General features: G+C 45.6%; 1 protein-coding gene across 2 annotated transcripts in view; it reads left to right on the top strand.

Annotated features, from left to right (window-relative positions):
* XRCC6 (X-ray repair cross complementing 6) overlaps positions 1-21,239 on the top strand; it is a 141,038-nt gene that overhangs the window by 54,207 nt on the left and 65,592 nt on the right. For both annotated transcript variants that reach the window (XM_030207770.1, XM_030207781.1), the window contains exon 6: positions 9,364-9,547. In XM_030207770.1, coding sequence (XP_030063630.1) covers positions 9,364-9,547 — 184 coding nt within the window. The remainder of the gene's footprint in view (positions 1-9,363; positions 9,548-21,239) is intronic.

The following is a 21,239-nucleotide window of genomic DNA, read 5'->3' as shown; positions in this document are numbered from 1 at the left end:
TGAGGGTGGGAGGGGTTTGGTGACCACTGGGGGAGTAACGGGAGGTCATCCCCGATTCCGTCCGGTGGTCATCTGGTCATTTTGGGCACCTTTTTGTGCCTTAGTAGTAAGAAAATCAGGTCCGGGTGAAAATGTCCAAGTGCTTGTCAGTGACATCCTTTTTTTCCATTATGGGTCAAAGACGTCCAAGTGTTAGGCACACCCAAGTCCCGCCTTCGCTATGGCTCCGACATGCCCCTATTAACTTTGGCCGTCCCTGCGACGGAGTGCAGTTGGGGACGTCCAAAATCGGCTTTCAATTATACCGATTTGGATGACCCTTTGAGAAGGACGTCCATCTTCTGATTTGTGTCGAAAATGAGCCCGATGGTCACGTTAATCAGTGAAGATTAGCTTTTATGTAGATTTGCAAGGCTGTGATACGGACTTCAGTCCATACATTCTCATCTCATAGATTGGAAAGAGATTCCCAATAAGAGAGTAGGTTTGATTAGTCTGTCTTGCAAAATCTCTTTGAGGTTTAGAATTCAACTCTTCCTCCTAGGCCCATTTTTATAATTTACATGCTGACTTTAAAAAATAAATAAAAAGGTCATCAACAAAATACACTTTTCCATTGGTAGTGTGATTTTTTTCTCCCCCCCCCCCCCCCCCCAAAGTTTAGCTTTTTAATTTTGTTTAAAAGCAGACTTTAGCTGTGAAATCCCACTGGTGAGGACTTGCTATGCTGCTTGACCCTGGGTGTTGGGGGGGGGGGGGGGGGGGACTCAAGATCTTTACCTCCCATTATAAACTACATATGGATCTGAGGTATCGTGTGATGTCAATCCCATTTATATGTAGGGGTTCTCAATTTAAGATTTGTACCTTGGGCAGTGGAGGGTTAACTGACTTGCCCAGTGTGACAAGAAGCTACAGTGGGAATAGAATCTGGTTCCTCAGATTCTCAGCTCATTGCACTAACCATTGGGCTACTTTTCCACTCCATTTGTGAGGACTTCTGTACTGCTGTCTGTGGAGAACAGCTGTTAAAGATAAGTAGCTTGATTTTAGTGTATTTCTTGTAATTCACTTCTGTGGTGCTAAGAAAATGGGATATAGGCTTCTGATAGGGCCAGCCCTACTACTGGGGAAGAGAAGAGAAGGGGAGATGCTAGACACTTGGTATAGGTGTTGGAGAGAGATATGGGAAATGCTGTAAAAAAAAAAAAGGAAACTGAAACTGAATAATGAAAAGGAGGGGTAAAATCTGAGTAGAGAGAAAAGCGCAAAAAAAAAAAAAAACCCCCACCCAAGGAAGAAAGCTGAAAATGAAAGACCAATGCCGGAAATGGACGTAATGGTGGAAATGAAGATTGGCAGAGAGAAAAGACATGGCAGATGAACAGGAAACCCTGTAATAGAAGACAGAGGGAAGCAGAAACCAGAGACTGGGGAGTGAGAAAATTAGAAAAATATAAAATAGCCAGACAACAAAGGTAGAAAAAAGATTTTTTTTTTCTGTTTATTGATTGGGAGTATGTCAGTTTTTGGAATTTACATTTGATATCTTTACATTTTACATACTACTGGTGTGAAATGCATTACTACAGTAGAGTCTTGATTATCTGATGTAAATAGTTGTTGGATAATACAGAAAAAGTGGATGATGGGTAAAATAAAAGTATACTGAATGTATGTTTCAGAAGAGGAAGCAGTAAAAGAGTTAAAACTTAAATGTGTCCAAGAATCTTACCTAACATTGCTGCCTTTTAATTGAACATGATGCCAGGAAAGAGAGAAACTTGCGTGCATCTCAGTGACAGTGCTGTGATGGCACCAAGGTGTGTTGGATAATCCAGAGCGTTGTATAAGCGAAACTCTACTATATTTCCATTTCTCTGGTGTTGCATAGCATGTAGAGCATGGCTTCTTGGGTTTGTGTAATTCTTTTGTACAAATATTTATTTCCTTGGCATCGGAGCAGATGAATCCAGAAACTTAAGGGTTATGACCATCAACCAGCAGGTGGCGATAAGAGTGCAAAACTGAACTGAGCCATATAGGAGAGTAAGTCTCCTGGTGATGCAGTATCTGCTGTATCACCAGGTGGTGAAGGTCTCTCATAAGCTTCTGGATTCATTGCTGCAGTTCAGCTCCTGTTCCAGTTGAGCTTTGGGAGGTGTGTGTGTGTGTGGGGGGGAGGGGTTAAGGCTTCTGCTGGTGCTGGGGCCAGTTCTGGGATTCCTGGTGGTGGCAGATCCTTTCCCCCTCCCTTTCTCCTTCTGCCACGATCTTGACCTTTTCCTTCCTCACATTGTATGGAGGGTTGTCACAAGGTACCATTTCTGGCAGGAGTCGGTGCTCTGCTTCAGTTGGGGGATTTAATTATCCTTTGAAAAATCCAGCAATTCCTCAGAGTTACTGCTTCAGTTGTCACTGCTATCAGCATGGGGGAGGGAGGGGCGAGTACATAAGTATTGCCATACTGGGAAAGACCAAAGGTCCATCGAGCCCAGCATCCTGTTTCCAATAGTGGCCAATCCAGGTCACAAACACCCAGCAAGATCCCAAAAATGTAAAAAACATTTTATACTGCTTATCCCAGAAATAGTGGATTTTCCCCAAGTCCATTTAATAACGGTCTATGGACTTTTCCTTTAGAAAGCCGTCCAAACCTTTTTTTAAACTCCGCTAAGCTAACCGCCTTTACCACATTCTCTGGCAACGAATTCCAGAGTTTTATTACACGTTGAGTGAAGAAACATTTTCTCCAATTCGTTTTAAATTTACTACATTGTAGCTTCATTGCATGCCCCCTAGTCCTAGTATTTTTGGAAAGCGTGAACAGACGCTTCACATCTACCCGTTCAGCTCCACTCATTATTTTATAGACCTCTATCATATCTCCCCTCAGCTGCCTTTTCTCCAAGCTGAAGAGCCCCAGCCGCTTTAGCCTTTCCTCCATAGGGAAGTCGTTCCATCCCCTTAATCATTTTCGTCGCCCTTCTCTGCACCTTTTCTAATTCCACTATATCTTTTTTTGAGATGCAGCAACCAGAATTGAACACAATATTCGAGCTGCGGTCGCACCATGGAGCGATACAAAGGCATTATAACATCCTCATTTTTGTTTTCCATTCCTTTCCTAATAATATCTAACATTCTATTTGCTTTCTTAGCTGCAGCAGCACACTGAGCAGAAGGTTTCAACATATCATCGACAACAACACCTAGATCCCTTTCTTGGTCCGTGATTCCTAACGTGGAACCTTGCATGACATAGCTATAATTCGGGTTCCTCTTTCCCACATGCATCACTTTGCACTTGCTGACATTAAACGTCATCTGCCATTTAGACTCCCAGTCTCGTAAGGTCCTCTTGTAATTTTTCACAATCCTCCTGCGATTTAACGACTTTGAAAACTTTGTGTCATCAGCAAATTTAATTACCTCAGTAGTTACTCCCATTTCTAGGTCATTTATAAATATGTTAAAAAGCAGCAGTCCCAGCACAGAGCCCTGGGGAACCCCACTAACTACTCTTCTCCATTGAGAATACTGACCTTTTAACCCTACTCTCTGTTTTCTATCTTTTAACCAGTTTTTAATCCACAATAGAACACTACCTCCTATCCCATGATTCTCCAGTATCCTCTGGAGTCTTTCATGAGGTACTTTGTCAAACGCCTTCTGAAAATCCAGATACACAATATCAACCGGCTCCCCTTTATCCACATGTTTGTTCACCCCTGGTGAGGCAAGATTTCCCTTCACTAAATCCATGTTGACTTTGTCTCATTAATCCATGCTTTTGAATATGCTCTGTAATTTTGTTCTTAATAATAATCTCTACCATTTTGCCTGGCACCGATGTCAGACTCACCGGTCTATAATTTCCCGGATCTCCTCTGGAACCTTTTTTAAAAATCGGTGTTACATTGGCCACCCTCCAATCTTCCGGTACCACGCTCGATTTTTAAGGATAAATTACATATTTCTAACAATAGCTCCGCAAGCTAATTTTTCAGTTTTATCAGTACTCTGGGATGAATACCATCCGGTCCAGGAGATTTGCTACTCTTCAGTTTGTAGAACTGCCCCATTACATCCTCCAGGTTTACAGAGAATTTATTAAGTTTCTCTGACTCGTCAGCTTCGAATACCATTTCCGGCACCGGTATCTCTCCCCCCCCCCCCCCCCCCCCAAATCTTCCTTAGTGAAGACCGAAGCAAAGAATTAATTTAATCTCTCCGCTACGGTTTTGTCTTCCATGATCGCCCCTTTTACTCCTTGGCCATCTAGCGGTCCAACTGGTTCTTTTGCCGGCTTCCTGCTTTTAATATACCTAAAAAAAATTTACTATGTGTTTTTGCCTCCAACGCAATCTTTTTTTCGAAGTCCCTCTTAGCTTTCCTTATCAGCGCTTTGCATTTGACATGACATTCCTTATGCCACTTCTTATTGTCGTTGGGATTTCATTAGCAGACTTTTCCCTTATGGTGGCTGAAACAGTTAAGTGCTTCTCCTGCTGTGAATTGTGGAGAGCATCATCGGGAGTCTGTTCAGCATGTTCAGGGGGACAGGATTTCAGTGGTGAGGACTTTGAATTCACACTCATCGCCTCCCTCGCAAGCCTCTGTCTCTGATCCCACACTCTTGGAGGTGCCAGCGGCCATTTCGAGTTATTGCAGATTGGGTGTAAATTCTTCCCCAGAGACTTGAGAGCAAGTGGGCTGTTCGGTTAGGGCTTTGGAGGAGGTCTTAGGCTGCTGCTGCTGCTTTCATTCCTGCTTCTGAATCCAACATGCATTTTTTCCCCAGAGTTTGTTTTATTAACGCATCAGACTTTCTTGCTTAAGAGGTCTGGCTCTGGGCTACACTGTTCCAGGGAGGCTGCCCTAAAAGGAGGCACTTGGATTCCACTTCAGAGGTGCTCTCTACTTCTCCTCCTTCCCCTGTTCCCTCTGAGGGTGACATCTCAGCTTCTGTGCATTCTGGGTTGCCTGAGGTCCTGGAGGAAGAGGAGCTGTTAGTGGATAACTCTATGGCTGTTAGGATGTTTCATAGGGAAGTACTTCCCTCCATTACTAAAGTGCTGGAGGTATTAAACATTTCTTCTTCTACTTCTCTTCTAATCTATGATGGCCAGCACCAAAAAGCCACCCAAGTCCTTTCTGGAACATGAGGCCATGCTACACCAGATGGCAGCCTGAGAGTGGTTAAGGCTATGTTTCGCTTGTATGCAGTATCCCAGAAGGACTTAGAAATCATGCTCCCTAAGGTTGATGACTTGGTGGCAGTGGTGACCAAGAAGACAACCCTGCTTGTGGGAGAAACGGTTAGGAGCACCAGGCTGGAAGAACAACTAGCAATACAAATATTGCCATCACAGATAGTGAGTACTTTGAAACAGTCTATTGAGACTCCCTTCCTGTTTTTTCTTCGGGGACTATAGTAAAACCAGCCATAGTGACAATGGAGTCACTCTGGGACCTGACATTTAACATTCAATCTTCTTTACAAGTATTGATAATTAAAAACACTAGTGAAATTAAGGTATTATCTGAAGCAGCCATTATCCAGGCACAGGCAACTGCTCAACAATCCTCTGAATTGAAACTTTTAAATGAGAAAATTCAAAAATTAGAATCTGTGGAACAAGTCTCAATTAAAGAAAGAAACTTTACCTTTCACCATTTAGAATAGTTAGAAAATCAATCTAGGAGGCTTAATTTGAGACTGATGAATTTCCCTAGATCACCTTTAATTACACCTATAGAGATGGTTAAAAAATATTTGGTGGAAATACTAGGTATGGTTGAGGATTCTTTGCCTCCTATAACTCGGGCGCAGTATTTACAACCTAATGCAAAATCTTTGCCTGAAACTTCTCAAACCCAAGTAGGAGATGCTATGAATCTCACATCTTTTTTTGGAATCCTCATTAGAGGTAATTACTCAGAGAACTACTGTGGTGGTTTTCTTTGCTCTGGAGATGGATCGAGATGCAGTACTGAGACTTTCCTTTCGTCATTTGGATTCTCTATTCTTAGGGTCTAAAATAAGTATTTATCCAGATTTGTCTACAGAAACACAGAAAAGGCGTAAAGCCTTTTTGGTTTTGCGTCCAAGGACTTTGGCATTAGGTGCAAATTTTGTACTTAAATTTCCTTGTATTTGCCATATATTATTTCAGTCTAAGCAATTTCAGTTCTTTGACCCCAAGCAGTTAGAAGACTTTTTGCAGTCTAAAGAAGAGGTTAATGTTAATTGTCTAGACACAGATGTACACTATAAAACAGCTTGGAGTAGGCTACCTGGGTAGCATTAATCTATTAATTACAGTGGGGGAAATAAGTATTTGATCCCTTGCTGATTTTGTAAGTTTGCCCACTGACAAAGACATGAGCAGCCCATAATTGAAGGGTAGGTTATTGGTAACAGTGAGAGATAGCACATCACAAATTAAATCCGGAAAATCACATTGTGGAAAGTATATGAATTTATTTGCATTCTGCAGAGGGAAATAAGTATTTGATCCCCCACCAACCAGTAAGAGATCTGGCCCCTACAGACCAGGTAGATGCTCCAAATCAACTCGTTACCTGCATGACAGACAGCTGTCGGCAATGGTCACCTGTATGAAAGACACCTGTCCACAGACTCAGTGAATCAGTCAGACTCTAACCTCTACAAAATGGCCAAGAGCAAGGAGCTGTCTAAGGATGTCAGGGACAAGATCATACACCTGCACAAGGCTGGAATGGGCTACAAAACCATCAGTAAGACGCTGGGCGAGAAGGAGACAGCTGTCGGTGCCATAGTAAGAAAATGGAAGAAGTACAAAATGACTGTCAATCGACAAAGATCTGGGGCTCCACGCAAAATCTCACCTCGTGGGGTATCCTTGATCATGAGGAAGGTTAGAAATCAGCCTACAACTACAAGGGGGGAACTTGTCAATGATCTCAAGGCAGCTGGGACCACTGTCACCACGAAAACCATTGGTAACACATTACGACATAACGGATTGCAATCCTGCAGTGCCCGCAAGGTCCCCCTGCTCCGGAAGGCACATGTGACGGCCCGTCTGAAGTTTGCCAGTGAACACCTGGATGATGCCGAGAGTGATTGGGAGAAGGTGCTGTGGTCAGATGAGACAAAAATTGAGCTCTTTGGCATGAACTCAACTCGCCGTGTTTGGAGGAAGAGAAATGCTGCCTATGACCCAAAGAACACCGTCCCCACTGTCAAGCATGGAGGTGGAAATGTTATGTTTTGGGGGTGTTTCTCTGCTAAGGGCACAGGACTACTTCACCGCATCAATGGGAGAATGGATGGGGCCATGTACTGTACAATTCTGAGTGACAACCTCCTTCCCTCCGCCAGGGCCTTAAAAATGGGTCGTGGCTGGGTCTTCCAGCACGACAATGACCCAAAACATACAGCCAAGGCAACAAAGGAGTGGCTCAGGAAGAAGCACATTAGGGTCATGGAGTGGCCTAGCCAGTCACCAGACCTTAATCCCATTGAAAACTTATGGAGGGAGCTGAAGCTGCGAGTTGCCAAGCGACAGCCCAGAACTCTTAATGATTTAGAGATGATCTGCAAAGAGGAGTGGACCAAAATTCCTCCTGACATGTGTGCAAACCTCATCATCAACTACAGAAGACGTCTGACCGCTGTGCTTGCCAACAAGGGTTTTGCCACCAAGTATTAGGTCTTGTTTGCCAGAGGGATTAAATACTTATTTCCCTCTGCAGAATGCAAATAAATTCATATACTTTCCACAATGTGATTTTCCGGATTTAATTTGTGATGTGCTATCTCTCACTGTTACCAATAACCTACCCTTCAATTATGGGCTGCTCATGTCTTTGTCAGTGGGCAAACTTACAAAATCAGCAAGGGATCAAATACTTATTTCCCCCACTGTATTTCCTAGATACAATGTAAAGTATTATTTTTTTCCTTTCTTGGATCCAATTTACCTAATGTATAGTGGATGAAAGTGTTGAATATATTTCAGTTATGAATAACTTTGAATATTTTATGTGGCATTTCCAGTTTCTTGTATTATTGCTCTATGAGTTGAATAATATATATAACTAGTAAAAAAGGCCCGTTTCTGACAGAAATGAAAGGTATTCCTCGCAGTTGCAGCTTAGCCTCCAGCCTCCCTCCCTTTCATGTGAATTACAGCCCCCCCCCCTGTATCTGGTCTGAGGACCCCCCCCCCTCAGGTCTCTGGGCCCGGAAGTTGGACATCAGGAGTGGAAGGAGGGAAGGAGAGAGGAAGGGAGGTTGGGGGATCATGGAACTCGGGGTGGCGTTTGGTTTCTCACCTCTGGTGGCTGCTGCTGGGTTCCCTTCCCTCTCACTTCCCATTGGTCCACCCTGTGATGTCATCCCCAGGGCGGACCAATAGGAACTCGGTTACGAACCCAAGCAGCCAGATGGAGGTGCAAATTATTATATAGGATTTAATAAAAATAATGAAACATAAGAAAAACTGGGGTATTTCCACCCTCGTGAGGGGGCAGAGAAAACTGGGGGGTTCCCACCCTCGAGAGGGGGCAGAGAAAACTGTGGGAGAAATCAAGCCTAGGGTGGATTTTCACTAAGCTGGGAAGCAAGACTACTGGTGGTGGTGGGAGGAAGAAAGTTGGGTGTCAGACCTGGAGCAAGGAGGACCAGGCCTCTATGATGAGGGAATTCTACACAAAACAAATTAACAACAATGCAGAATTTTCAAAATTTTTGCACATGGTTCTTTTTTATTTTGTTCAGAATTCCCCGAGGAGTAGCACTTGTAGTCATCTTCGTGCCAGACAGTTTTCAAAACCTGGGCTGTGGAGAATTATTTTAAACTTGTATGTTTTACAGATACAAACTATGCAGGTTAATGTGTGAGAATGTCAGAATCTTACATTTTGTAAAGCCATTCTCTTTACTCTTCCCTAATCTTTTATGGCAATAACTTTAGAACCAAGACTTTTAAGGTGTGTAACATTTGGGTCAGTGAACTGAACTGATTTATGTTATCAGTTTAGACCACTGTGTGTGTGTGGGGGGGGGGGGGGGGGTACCCAATTTTCGTGCACAGTTTATTCTGTGATTTTAATTTTTTTTCCATCTATGCCCACTGGTGCAGTATTCCAGATCTGCTGTGGAGTAGATCAGAAGATAGGTTCACTTCCTGATTAGTATGCACTCTTATGCCATTGATCTGAGGCCTTTATCCCACTGATTTATCATGCTAGTATCTGTGGTGCAGGCAGATCACTGAGTCAGCAGAGAGCAGCACTGCAATTTTTTGGTTTGTTTTCTGGCATATGCTGAATTTCATGCTTTGATTTCATGACTCTTGTATATCACAGGTATTTTCCTTGACCTGATGCACCTGAAGAAGGATGGGGGCTTTGACATTTCCCGTTTTTACAGAGACATTATCAACACTGCTGAGGATGAGGACCTTGGAGTGCAGTTTCAGGAGTCAGAAAAGCTAGAGGACCTAATGAAGCAAGTGAGAGCTAAGGAAACCAAGAAGCGTGCTCTCTGCAGGTAGGTGGAGGAACAGGAACTGTACAGGCCTGAGAGAAAATATTTCCTCTCCACTTGGTGCAATATTAGATGTGAACTGACTTGATGGCACTTAACAACAAATGGCAAGCAATGTGCTCCGTGCCAGAGTAGCACAGAATATTACTGTTCATACACTACCATAAACTGCTGTACTGCAGCTTCGCTGACATCACAGGTTTCAAGAGAACTGCAGGAGACAAACTATTCTCCATTCCACAGAGAGGTCAAAACCTCTACCAAAAGTCTTATAATTCTCTTGTTTTTTTTTTTTTTTTTGGTTACATTTGTACCCCGCGCTTTCCCACTCATGGCAGGCTCAATGCGGCAGGCAATGGAGGGTTATGTGACTTGCCCAGAGTCACAAGGAGCTGCCTGTGCCGGGAATTGAACTCAGTTCCTCAGTTCCCCAGGACCAAAGTCCACCACCCTAACCACTAGGCCACTCCTCCACATTTGTTCAGTGCAAACAAATGTAATTCTGTTTATCTTGAAGTTCATCATTGAACTGGATTTAAAACAGCCATTTGGAAATCAGTCCCCCGCCCTGAGACACAGCAGCAGCGAGAGAGTGTCCCTATGCTGTGGGACAGCATTCCCTTGCGAAGAGATGGCAACAGCAAGGGATTGCCCCTGTACGCTCCACAACCAATGCAGCCGGAGAGTCTAAAGAACAGATGCAATCCTGAGAACTGTAGGCCATTGAGAAGTCAAGGAGGAATGAGGTCAACCTCCGTGCAGTAAGTGAACACACTTGCGGACACCTCAGTTAAATCCAATCAAAATCCAGAGAGAAGAGAGCAGGTGACTTGAGCAGCACACAACCCAAACTTGTAACCCAAACCTGTGACCTGCCCCATGCACATCACAAGCCTGAGACCTTCATAACCCTGCGAGCTCTCCAATTTCACTTTGCTGTTTGAAGAGCTTTTTGCTTCTCTGAGGATGATCCCTGTGGCTCAACTCTAGGAGAGTGGATTCTGGCTCCTTTTTTTTTTTTTTTGTCAGAGTCCTTCCTCCGCCACTGCACTGAAGACCACAGATGATTCGAGCAGCATATGATACGAGCATACATCCCAAGACTGCGACTCGAGCTGTTCATGACCCAAGCCCACCACCTTAGACCTCTGTGGTCATTGCAATTGATCTAACCGGCGAGCTTGAGGATTCTGTGGGAAAGATTAAAGAGCTAACAAAGCAAGTGATAGAGGCACTTTATAGGTCACAGAGAATAGCAGCAGACTTGGAGTGATGACAGAAGCTCCAAAGTAAGTCCCTAGCTGAATTCCACTACTCCCAATCCCAAACAACTGGATACACCAAATTCCCAACAGACACCAAAGACTACGGAGTTGAGAAAAAGAGCACAAATCTATCTCAATCTTCTACAGAGGCTAAACACATACCGCATGCCAGCTATCATCATAAACGCACTATGACCAACATACTGAAGTTACTAATACTCTGTTTCAGTCTAAAACTTGTAGCAGGTGAGAACAGGATCATGTGCACAGATAAGAGATCTGCCTCCAAGGCAGAAGACTCCCAAGATACACACGAGCAACAAACCACAGGGAGTAAACCTCCATAACTTAATCGACTGCACTAATACAACCTCACCAACGCTAACCAATACAAACTTATTGACACAGAATAACACAGTGAGAAGGCCAAGCAGGGACCCCCCATACTTTAACTGACTGCATTAACGCCACCTTTCCTATTCAGGCTATCACAACAAGGAGATCAAACAAGAACCAAAAACACACCGAACACAGACACCACCTAAAACCAATTATAATATCAACTCTCAAACAAACGAAGACCCACCCAACAGCTAAGATGTCTTTCATATCCATCGGGTACTTCAATGCCAGATCCGTTAGGAACAAATATGATATCATCAGAGATTTTATACAGGACAAGGACTTTGACCTAATCTGCATCATAGAAACATGGCTGACCAAGGAGGATAACAGTTATTTTAAAAAATGATTTGCCCCAGAACTACCAAATCCTCTCAATTTTTAGACCAGACAGCAGAGGGGGGGTTACAACTAGTCGACTCAATAACACACAAATGGCTAGAAAGCATGTTTCTAAAAATTCACACAACCTCTACAAAAACCGCGCACAGAATGATACTGCGCTGCCGCCCTCCAGAGCCATAGTGAGAGGTAATGGATGACCTCCAAACATTTATAATCCAACCCAGAGACCACCACCAGGAGACCTGAATTTAGACTTTCAAGACTAGGAATCCACTGAAGCTCAATCACTTCTGAACTTCATGCACGACCTTGACTTAGAACTAATTAGTGATGGACCCACACACAAAGATGGCCACTTGATGCAGTCTTTGTATCCTCCCCTATGCATGACCTAATGCATAAATCATGGCAACCATCCACAATCATCTGGTCAGATCACAAACTACAAGGTGTCTAAACCTTCCAATCCTTCCGATGACTGAAGAGTCAAGAAACTTTGGCATTGAGCCTCTAGGCCATGAGGTCCAATAGAGGAGTAACCCATGCTGATGTAATCATGGAAAAGGCATCCCATCAATGGATCCCATTCTCCCTGGTGAAGGGAGGTCTGGAAAGAATGGAGAATCTGATTTCTGTATCATTTCCCTGCACAGCTGGGTCCAGCAGAAATGAGCTTGGGCAGCATAAGATACACAAATTGTAGCCTGAAGAGACAGTAAAGCCACTTAAAATAATAGCTTCAGCATAGCCTCTAGTCTGCGATCTCGGACATCCTTGAGAGCCATGCCCCCTTCCACTGGAATAGTAATCTTCGTGACCGCTGTTACCAAGGCATCAGCTACAGGAAGCTTCAACAGCTCTAATTCATCCAGGAGCAGAGGACACAGATGAGACATAGCTCGGGCCACCTTCAGACCTGCATTAGGAGTGTTCCTCTGAGCTGAAATTAACTCCTGCATAGCTGCATACATATGGAAAGCCTTAGGAGGTCTCTTCCAGAGCTTCCTTTGAACTAAGGAAGGCACTGGCTCAAGGCGCCAGTGATAAAGGATGTTAAAATTCTGGTTCGGTGTCTCTCCCTTCCCTCTCTCCTTTAGGTGGGAGAGGAGGGAGAGATGCAGGATGATTTAGGTACACTGTATCACCAGCAGGAAGGGGAAGACTTAAAAAGAAGGGGAACTACCGGATCACAGGGGGGCGCTGATGTAAAAGTTGGCTCAGGGTGCCACAGTTCCTTGAACCAGCCCTATCTGAATCAAAGTCCAAGTTGCTCTCTAGTCTCCTCCGTGTTCCTGAGGCTGCATAATAGAAGCAGGAGTGTCCTGAGAAGACCGTGATCTCTAACAAGAAATGCTTGATGTATCAAGAGGGCAAATTCAGGATGAAATGGAGCGGATAACGCTGAGCATAAATACTCTAAAATTGTGTTCCCTGCACTACGAACAGGCAAATTCAGGTGAGTAATGGCATTGAAGGGAAATCAGTATTCTTTGTCAGGAGCTGTGTGGGTGTAGACAAGATGGCCACCGCAGTTCTGTAGTCTGTGGTAAACTGCTGAGCTGTCAAAATTTTGGATCCCTGCTGCTTCCTGGAGCCTGTACTACCACCAAAAAATTAGTCTGAGGGAAAGAGTGGGCACATACCGAGCACTGACCTGACACTGTTCTCCGAGTGCCATGTTGGGAGCAACACTTCACTGACACCTGCCAGTGCTGACATAACTGCAAGGGAGGTGAAATGAAGGAAGGAAAGCAAGTACTCACCAAAGTTGAATCTGAGAACTCCTCTTTCAAGCAGAGCACCAGGGAATGTAAAAAGACCTGTGAAATGCTTCTTTGCTCTTTCAAATGCAGCACCAGCTAGCTGCCCAGCTGTGCTGAAATACAACTCCTTTAAAGGAGTAGCCAGTTCACTTTTTTAAAGGAGGCAGGAGAGTTTTAGTGGTAAAGAGGAGGGGTGGAAAAGGACCTAGTACCACCAGGTATAACCTGAAAGGCAGAATCTCAAAACCTTTAAACGTCCATTTGAACTGTGCCTAAAAAATAGCACTCCAGTCTCTCTGCCAGTTCCCTGCTTCTTTATATGTCTTGTCTTTTTCTTCTGCTCCTTGCAACTCCAGCCCCTTTATGCCTGCTTCCTTCATTGCAGTCTTTTAATGTGCAGTGCTTCTTAATGCTGTTCACTGTAAAAGCCAAACCAAACAGAAATACATCTATATTTTTGTAGTTTCACTGTGACCTCTTTAAAGTCCCTTTGTTTTTGTTTTTTTGTTTTTTACCATTTATATTATTGTTTTCCAGAAATAAATTTAACAATAGGTGAAACTTCTAATACAACAAAAGTGCTAACCAATATCCATCAGAGCAGTCTCATACAGTCAGGTCTCATCCTCCTGTTCTAATTCCTCCCCCTTCCCCTCCCCCCTCTCCTTTTTCAGTAGCTTTGTTTTAATGTAATTGGTGAGAGTCTTCCTACAAAGATGCCTTATTTCCATCCCACTCAAAAAAAACAAAAATAAAACAAAACTTGAATGGCTACATCTTTCACAATCACGGTTGCCTATGACAATGTCCCATGGCAGTTGTTTCTCCATTTTTCCAGGGAACTATCTGCTCTATTCAGTTTGACTTCATGTCTGTAACTGGCTGTTCCCTTGAGGCTAGTTCTGCTTTGCATTTTTATTGCAGTATCTTTGCAGTCTGCTTATATTTTGGTCTCTGGTATCTCTCATGTGCAGGTTATTGTGTCTTGGCCAGTTTTCCATGTTTTTCGGGTTTTTTAGCCATTCATTTTCTTCCCGCTTCCACCTTGCACATTGCTGCTTCTAAAGATGCAATATCCCCTGTCTTCTCTCACCTGGCTTCCACCTCCACCCTCTTGTCTAGTCCTGCCATATTCATTCTTAGTTCCATTATTAGAGCTCCATGATCTCTTCTTTCATTGCAGCCAAGCCATCCTTTTACCTCCTGGAACCGGCTGTGGAATACCTCTCTATTAGTACATAAGTATTGCCATACTGGGAAAGACCAAAAGTCCATCAAGCCCAGCATCCTGTTTTGTAAATAAGCTGCGCTGGCAGGACCCATTATATTCAGTTTCCAACAGTGGCCAATCCAGATCACAAATACCTGGCAAGATCCCAAAAAAGTACAAAACATTTTATACTACTTATCCTAGAAATAGTGGATTTTCCCCAAGTCCATTTAATAACGGTCTATTGACTTTTCCTTTAGGAAGCCATCCAAATTTTTTTTTAAACTCCGCTAAGCTAACCGCCTTTACCACATTCTCTGGCAACGAATTCCAGAGTTTAATTACACGTTGAGTGAAGAAACATTTTCTCCGATTCGTTTTAAATTTACTACATTGTAGCTTCATCGCATGCCCCCTAGTCCTAATATTTTTGGAAAGCGTGAACAGACGCTTCACGTCTACCCGTTCAACTCCACTCATTATTTTGTAGACCTCTATCATATCTCCCCTCAGTTGCCTTTTCTCCAAGCTGAAGAGCTCTAGCCGCTTTAGCCTTTCCTCATTGGGAAGTCGTCCCATCCCTTTTATCATTTTCGTCGCCCTTCTCTGCACCTTTTCTAATTCCACTATATCTTTTTTGAGATATGGCGACCAGAATTGAACACAATATTCGAGGTGCGGTCGCACCATGGAGCGATACAAAGGCATTATAACATCCTCATTATTCATCTCGCTATTCTTCATTTACTCTTTCAAATGTATCAAGCACTTTGCCGCCGCACATTTTCTTGGTTGCCATCATTTTGAGGCTGCCTCTGCTCCCATTAATGCAGGTGCTGTGTGCATAGTTCTTTAAATCTAGTTCCTGACACCACATCAGTATCATCTACTCTTCCTGGTAAGTTTCCAGTTGTTTGTGCTACACTTATTTGATGCTTAGGAGCTTGGATGGGTACAGATTAATGCTTATAGCAAGTTAATGGGGCAGAGCTCTCTGCTTAGACGTCTTGACTTGGTTGCTGACGTCGTTTCCCAAACCATCCATTTTCATTTGATTTACTTGATATTCTACTACATGGTAATAGCATGAAAACAGATTACCTTTATAAGAATTAGGCATTGATTAATAAATGATGCATTTTATGTTGACCAGGGGCGTAGCCACGGGCGGGCCTGGATGAGCCCAGGCGCAGCCACTTTCCCTCCAGGCCCGCCCACCCAACATCTTCGCTGCTGTTGCTGCCTTTTCTCCCGTGGCTCCGGGTATGGCCTTCCGGGAGGCAGCGTTCAATGTTGCCTACCTGCCCTGAAATAATTCTTCTCCCCAGGCTCCGCTGCATTGGTCCCTGCATTCTCTTTTTCACCTGTTGCGCAGCTCCGCTTCTCTCTGCCACGTCCATCTGGCCCTACGTAAACAGGAAGTGCATAGAGAGGGCCAGATGGACGCGGCAGGGGGGAACGGAGCTGCCTGTGAGAATGGCAGCGCTGCGCAACGGGCGAAAAGGAGAATGCAGGGACCGATGCAGCAAAGGATGTTGGATGGGTGGGCCTGGAGGGAAAGTGGCTGAGAGTTTCTGGACATGGGAGGGAGAGGAAGAAGGGGCTGGAGAGCTTCTGGACATGGGAGGGAGAGGAGGAAGAGGCTGGAGATCTGCTGGACAAGGGTGGAAGAGGAAGAAGGGGCTAGAGGGAAGGGAGAGAGCTGCTGGACATGGGAGGAAGAGGAGGAGGGAACTGGATGGAAGGGAGAGAGCTGTTGGACATGGGAGGGAGAGGAGGAAGGGGCTGGAGAGCTGCTGGACAAGGGAGGAAGAGGAAGAAGGGACTGGAGGGAAGGGAGAGAGCTGCTGGACATTGGAGGAAGAGGAGGAGGGGACTGGATGGAAGGGAGAGAGCTGCTGGAGGAAGAGGAGGAGGAGATCTGGGTGGTAGGGTGAGAGCTGCTGGATGTGGGAGGAGGAAGAGGGGGCTGGAGAGAGAGAGAGCTGCTGGATGTGCGAGGAGGAGGGGATCTGGATGGAAGGGAGAAAGCTGGACGTGGGAGAAAGAGGGGAAGGAGAACTGGAGGGAATGGAGAGAACTGCTGGTACAGCACAAAGAGAGAGGGAAGGGAAACAGAGATATCAGACCAAGGAGATGAAGGAAAAGGGATCAAATACTAAACCTACAGCGTGAGGAAGGGCGGGCGGGTGGGCAGGCAGGGAATCAAGCAACCAAACCAGATGCTGGAAAGGGGAGGGAGGGAGAGAAGCTGGATGGGGTAGGGTCAGAGAGGGTAGTGATATAATGGCACTGGGGACAAAGAGAGGGGAGAAGCTGGGTGTATAGAAATATAGGGACACAGTAAGGGAGATACTAAACATGGAGGAAGAAGATGGATAGTGGACATGGAGAGAGAGTAGAAATATCAAATGGGCCTGAGACCTTGGTGAGTGAGTTAAGAGAAGACAGAAGGATGTAGAAACCAGAGCCTGGGACCGACATGACTTGGAAAAATAAAATGAGCAGACAACAAAAGGTAGAAAAAAGAATTTAATTTTTCTATTTTTTTTTTTTTAATTTGTAAAATGTTTTATTAATGCTTCAAAAATTACAAAGTCATACAGAACAATTCTTCTTCAGAATACAAAAATAAAGGAAAAGAAAACAGTAACATTCAAGCTTTGTTAACAGCCATTTTCCCCCTCCCCTTTTATCCTTCCCTCCCCCCCCCTATTGCCCCCCCACCTTACCCACCCCGGTCTCCTTCTCCATTTCCATCCTAAGTCCTTATTTCTCGTTCTCCTTCTTCCTTTTTCAATATCCCTTCCAGTTGTGACCACTCTTCTGCACCAGACTTATATTTTCCCTTACGTTTATCTGTCAATTTCTCCATTCCCATCAGGAGATATAATTTATCTGCCCAATCTTGTTTCGTTGGGCCTGTTCTTTGCTTCCATTTCAATGCTATTGTTGTTTTAGCTGCTGCCAAGCTCATACGCTTTACTCTAGTTTGCCATACCTTCCCTCCCGTATTCCCGTAACCCAATAGACAACATTTAGGCTCACAGGGGAACTGTACTCCTATCGCTTGTGTGATAAGTCCCGTAACCATCTCCCAGAAATCCTGAATTATCAAGCATTCCCACCATATATGAAAATATGTCCCTTTCTCCTTTTCACACCTCCAACATATATCTGAGGCGGTGGAGTACATCATTTTTATCCTATCTGGTGTATAGTACCAGCGACTCATAATTTTATATGCATTCTCCTTGACCAGCAAACATATGGATGCCTTTTTTTATCTCCACACATATCTTCTTCCACTCTTTCCAGCTAAATTCCTGTTTGAGATCTTGTTCCCAAGCTTTCATATATGGTAGCTTTTCGAAGTCAGTACCTCTAATATGCTCATACAATTTAGAAATCCCTTTCCCTCCCACACTTATGATCCCCCACAAGTTTTCGAATTGTTCATTCTCCACCCAATTTCCCTTATGCCATTTTGCTGTCATCATGTAATTTTTGACTTGGAGGTAAGCATAGTGATCAGTCTCAGGGAGATCGTATTCCCTTCTAATCTCTTCAAAGGTTTTAAGGGTACCCTCTGACGTGAACTCCCGGAATCTAATTAAACCTCTGTCAAACCATGAGATCATTATTTTATTCTCTTGTCCCCCCGGAAAGCCCGGCTCTTGGGTAAGCCAAGCATAAGAGGATCTACTTTGCACTCCCCTTAATCTCTGTTTGAGTCTACCCCACAGTGTAAACAGATGTGAAATGAAAGGGTTTAGAGTCAATGTTTTATAGGATGATTCTGGGAAAGAACCCCAAAGTAGTGCATCCAGTCTTCCTGCTTGTACAAGGTAAAATTATGTATAATCATACCTGATAATTTTCTTTCCATTAATCATAGCTGATCAATCCATAGACTGGTGGGTTGTGTCCATCTACCAGCAGGTGGAGATAGAGAGCAAACTTTTGCCTCCCTATATGTGGTCATGTGCTGCCGGAAACTCCTCAGTATGTCGATATCAAAGCTCCATCCGCAGGACTCAGCACTTAAGAGAATTACACCCACGAAGGGACACTCTGCCCAGCTCACCACCGCCGAAACGGGGGAGGGGAATTAACCCAGCTCATCCCCACACAAGTGGGGGAGGGGAATCCGTCCAGCTCATCCCCGCGGAGCGGGGGAGGGACACCACACCCGCCGATGCGGGGGGATCTGGCTTATCCTGCAACCGCGGGAGGAGCTGACTGACCCTACCACCGCCGAAGCGGGAGGGGTACAAAGCTGCCCTACAGCCGCACGAAGCGGGAGGGAGTGCCGGCAGAATTTAAATCTCAATCCAGCCCCGTAAAACGGAGGGGAGAGGAATGCAGCAGCTCACTGTAACACAAACTCGTCTCAACTCTTGAAGAATCCAAGTGAAAGAAGAACTTGAACACGAAGTCCTCCTGAAGTAACTGAAGGCTAAACTTGAACCTAAAATTCAACCAGAATATAAACAGAACAGATATCTGGGAGGGGCTATGGATTGATCAGCTATGATTAATGGAAAGAAAATTATCAGGTATGATTATACATAATTTTACCTTCCATATCATCAAGCTGATCAATCCATAGACTGGTGGGATGTACCGAAGCAGTACTCACCCAGGGCGGGACATAGAAATCCCTGACCGCAACACTGAAGCTCCAAACCGGGCCTCCGCCCGAGCAGCCACAGTCAAGCGGCAATGCCTGGCAAAGGTATGGGCCGAAGCCCAAGCTGCCTCCTTGCAAATCTCTTCCAAGGAGACGGACCCTAAGCCGCTGCAATGGCTTCCTTGCCCATCTTGCCACTGGAGGCTTAGAAGCCTGCAGACCCTTACGAGGACCTGGAAACAGGACAAACAGATGATCCGATTTCCGGAAATCATTGGTCACTTCCAAGTATCTGATGATGACTCGTCTCACATCCAGAAACTGAGAGCAGAGTATTCCTCTGGGTAGACCTCCCTACAAAAGGAAGGGAGACAGAGCTGCTGAATCACCTGGAAGCGAAAAACAGTCTTGGGCAGGAAGGAAGGCACTGTGCGAATAGTCACTCCTGCCTCAGTGAACTGCAGAAAAAAACTCTCGACATGAGAGTGCCTGGAGCTCGGAAACTCTTCTGGCTGAAGTGATAGCCACCAAAAGGACTACTTTCAACGTCAGGTCCTTCAGAGATGCCCTCGACAAGGGTTCAAAAGGCGGCTTCTGCAATGCTCTTAGCACCAGGTTGAGATTCCACGCAGGCACCACTGAGTGCAGAAGAGGGCGCAGGTGATTAACTCCCTTGAGAAAGCGCACCACATCTGGCTGCGAAGCCAGGAAAGCACCCTTCAGGCGGCCCCTGAAGCAAGCCAGAGCCGCTACCTGAACTTTCAGGGAACTGAGCGACAGGCCTTTGACCAGACCTTCTTGCAGGAACGCCAACACTGAAGAAATTGGAGCAGTGAAGGGAGAAAGTGAGCCTGCTTCACACCCCGCTGCAAAGATACGCCAAACCCTGGCGTAAGCAGTAGAAGTAGAGCGCTTCCTCGCTCTCAGCATAGTGGCGATGACCTTGTCTGAGAAGCCCTTCTTTCTCAGACGCTGCCGCTCAATAGCCAGGCCGCAAGACCAAAGGGGGGAGGGATCCTCCATCACCACGGGACCCTGATGTAACAGGCCCTGCTCCACTGGCAGCCGCAGAGGATCGCCGACTGAGAGCCTGATCAAGTCCGCATACCAGGGACGTGTGGGCCAATCCGGACCCACCAGGATTACCCTGCCGGGATGCTTTGCCACCCGGTCTAGCACCCTGCCCAACATGGGCCAGGGCGGGAACACATAGAGAAGCTCTTGTGTCGGCCACCGTTGGAGAAGAACAACTACTCCCAGGGATCGAGGGTCCCGTCCTCTGCTGAAAGAGCGCGGCACTTGGCAATCGGCCGATGACGCCATCAGAACTAGGCTCGGCTGGCCCCAGCGCTTCGTGATGCTCAAGAACGCCTGAGCAGATAGCTGCCACTCTCCGGGCTCCAAGGTATGGCGACTGAGAAAGTCCGCCTTGACATTCATGACTCCGGCAATGTGGGCCGCTGACAGCTGTTCCAGGCTCGCTTCCGCCCACTGGCATAGATTCATGGCCTCCTTGGCTAGAGTGGCGCTCTTGGTACCTCCCTGGCGGTTGACATAGGCCACAGCCGTGGCATTGTCCGACAGTACCCGTACAGGCTTCAACAGCAGTACCGGGATGAACTCCAACAACACCAACCGAATGGCTCTGAGTTCCAGGAGGTTGATAGACCACTTGCCTCTGCAGGAGACCAGAGCCCCTGCGCTGTCCTTCCCAAACAGTGGGCTCCCCAGCCCAACAAAGAGGCGTCTGTCATGACGACAATCCACTCCGGGGTCACCAGAGGCATTCCTGCAGACAACTTGTCTGTCTGCGTCCACCAGCTCAGCGCCTTGCGCACTGCTGGGTCCAAGGGAAGGCGCACAGCGTAATCCTCCGACATCGGAGTCCAGCGCAGCAGCAGAGATTGCTGTAGTGGTCTCATATGAGCCCTGGCCCAGGGCACTACTTCCATCGTGGCCGTCATAGAGCCCAACAGCTGCCCGTAGTCCCAAGCCCGAATAGGAGAGGCTACTAGGAACTAGTCCACCTGAGCCTGAAACTTGACAATCCGATTGTCCGGCAGGAACACTCTGCCCA

Source organism: Microcaecilia unicolor, chromosome 1 (genome assembly GCF_901765095.1).
Source record: "Microcaecilia unicolor chromosome 1, aMicUni1.1, whole genome shotgun sequence".
NCBI lineage: Eukaryota > Metazoa > Chordata > Amphibia > Gymnophiona > Siphonopidae > Microcaecilia > Microcaecilia unicolor.
The sequence above is the reverse complement of the archived record's forward strand: the minus strand, read 5'-3'. Positions and strand labels throughout refer to the sequence as shown.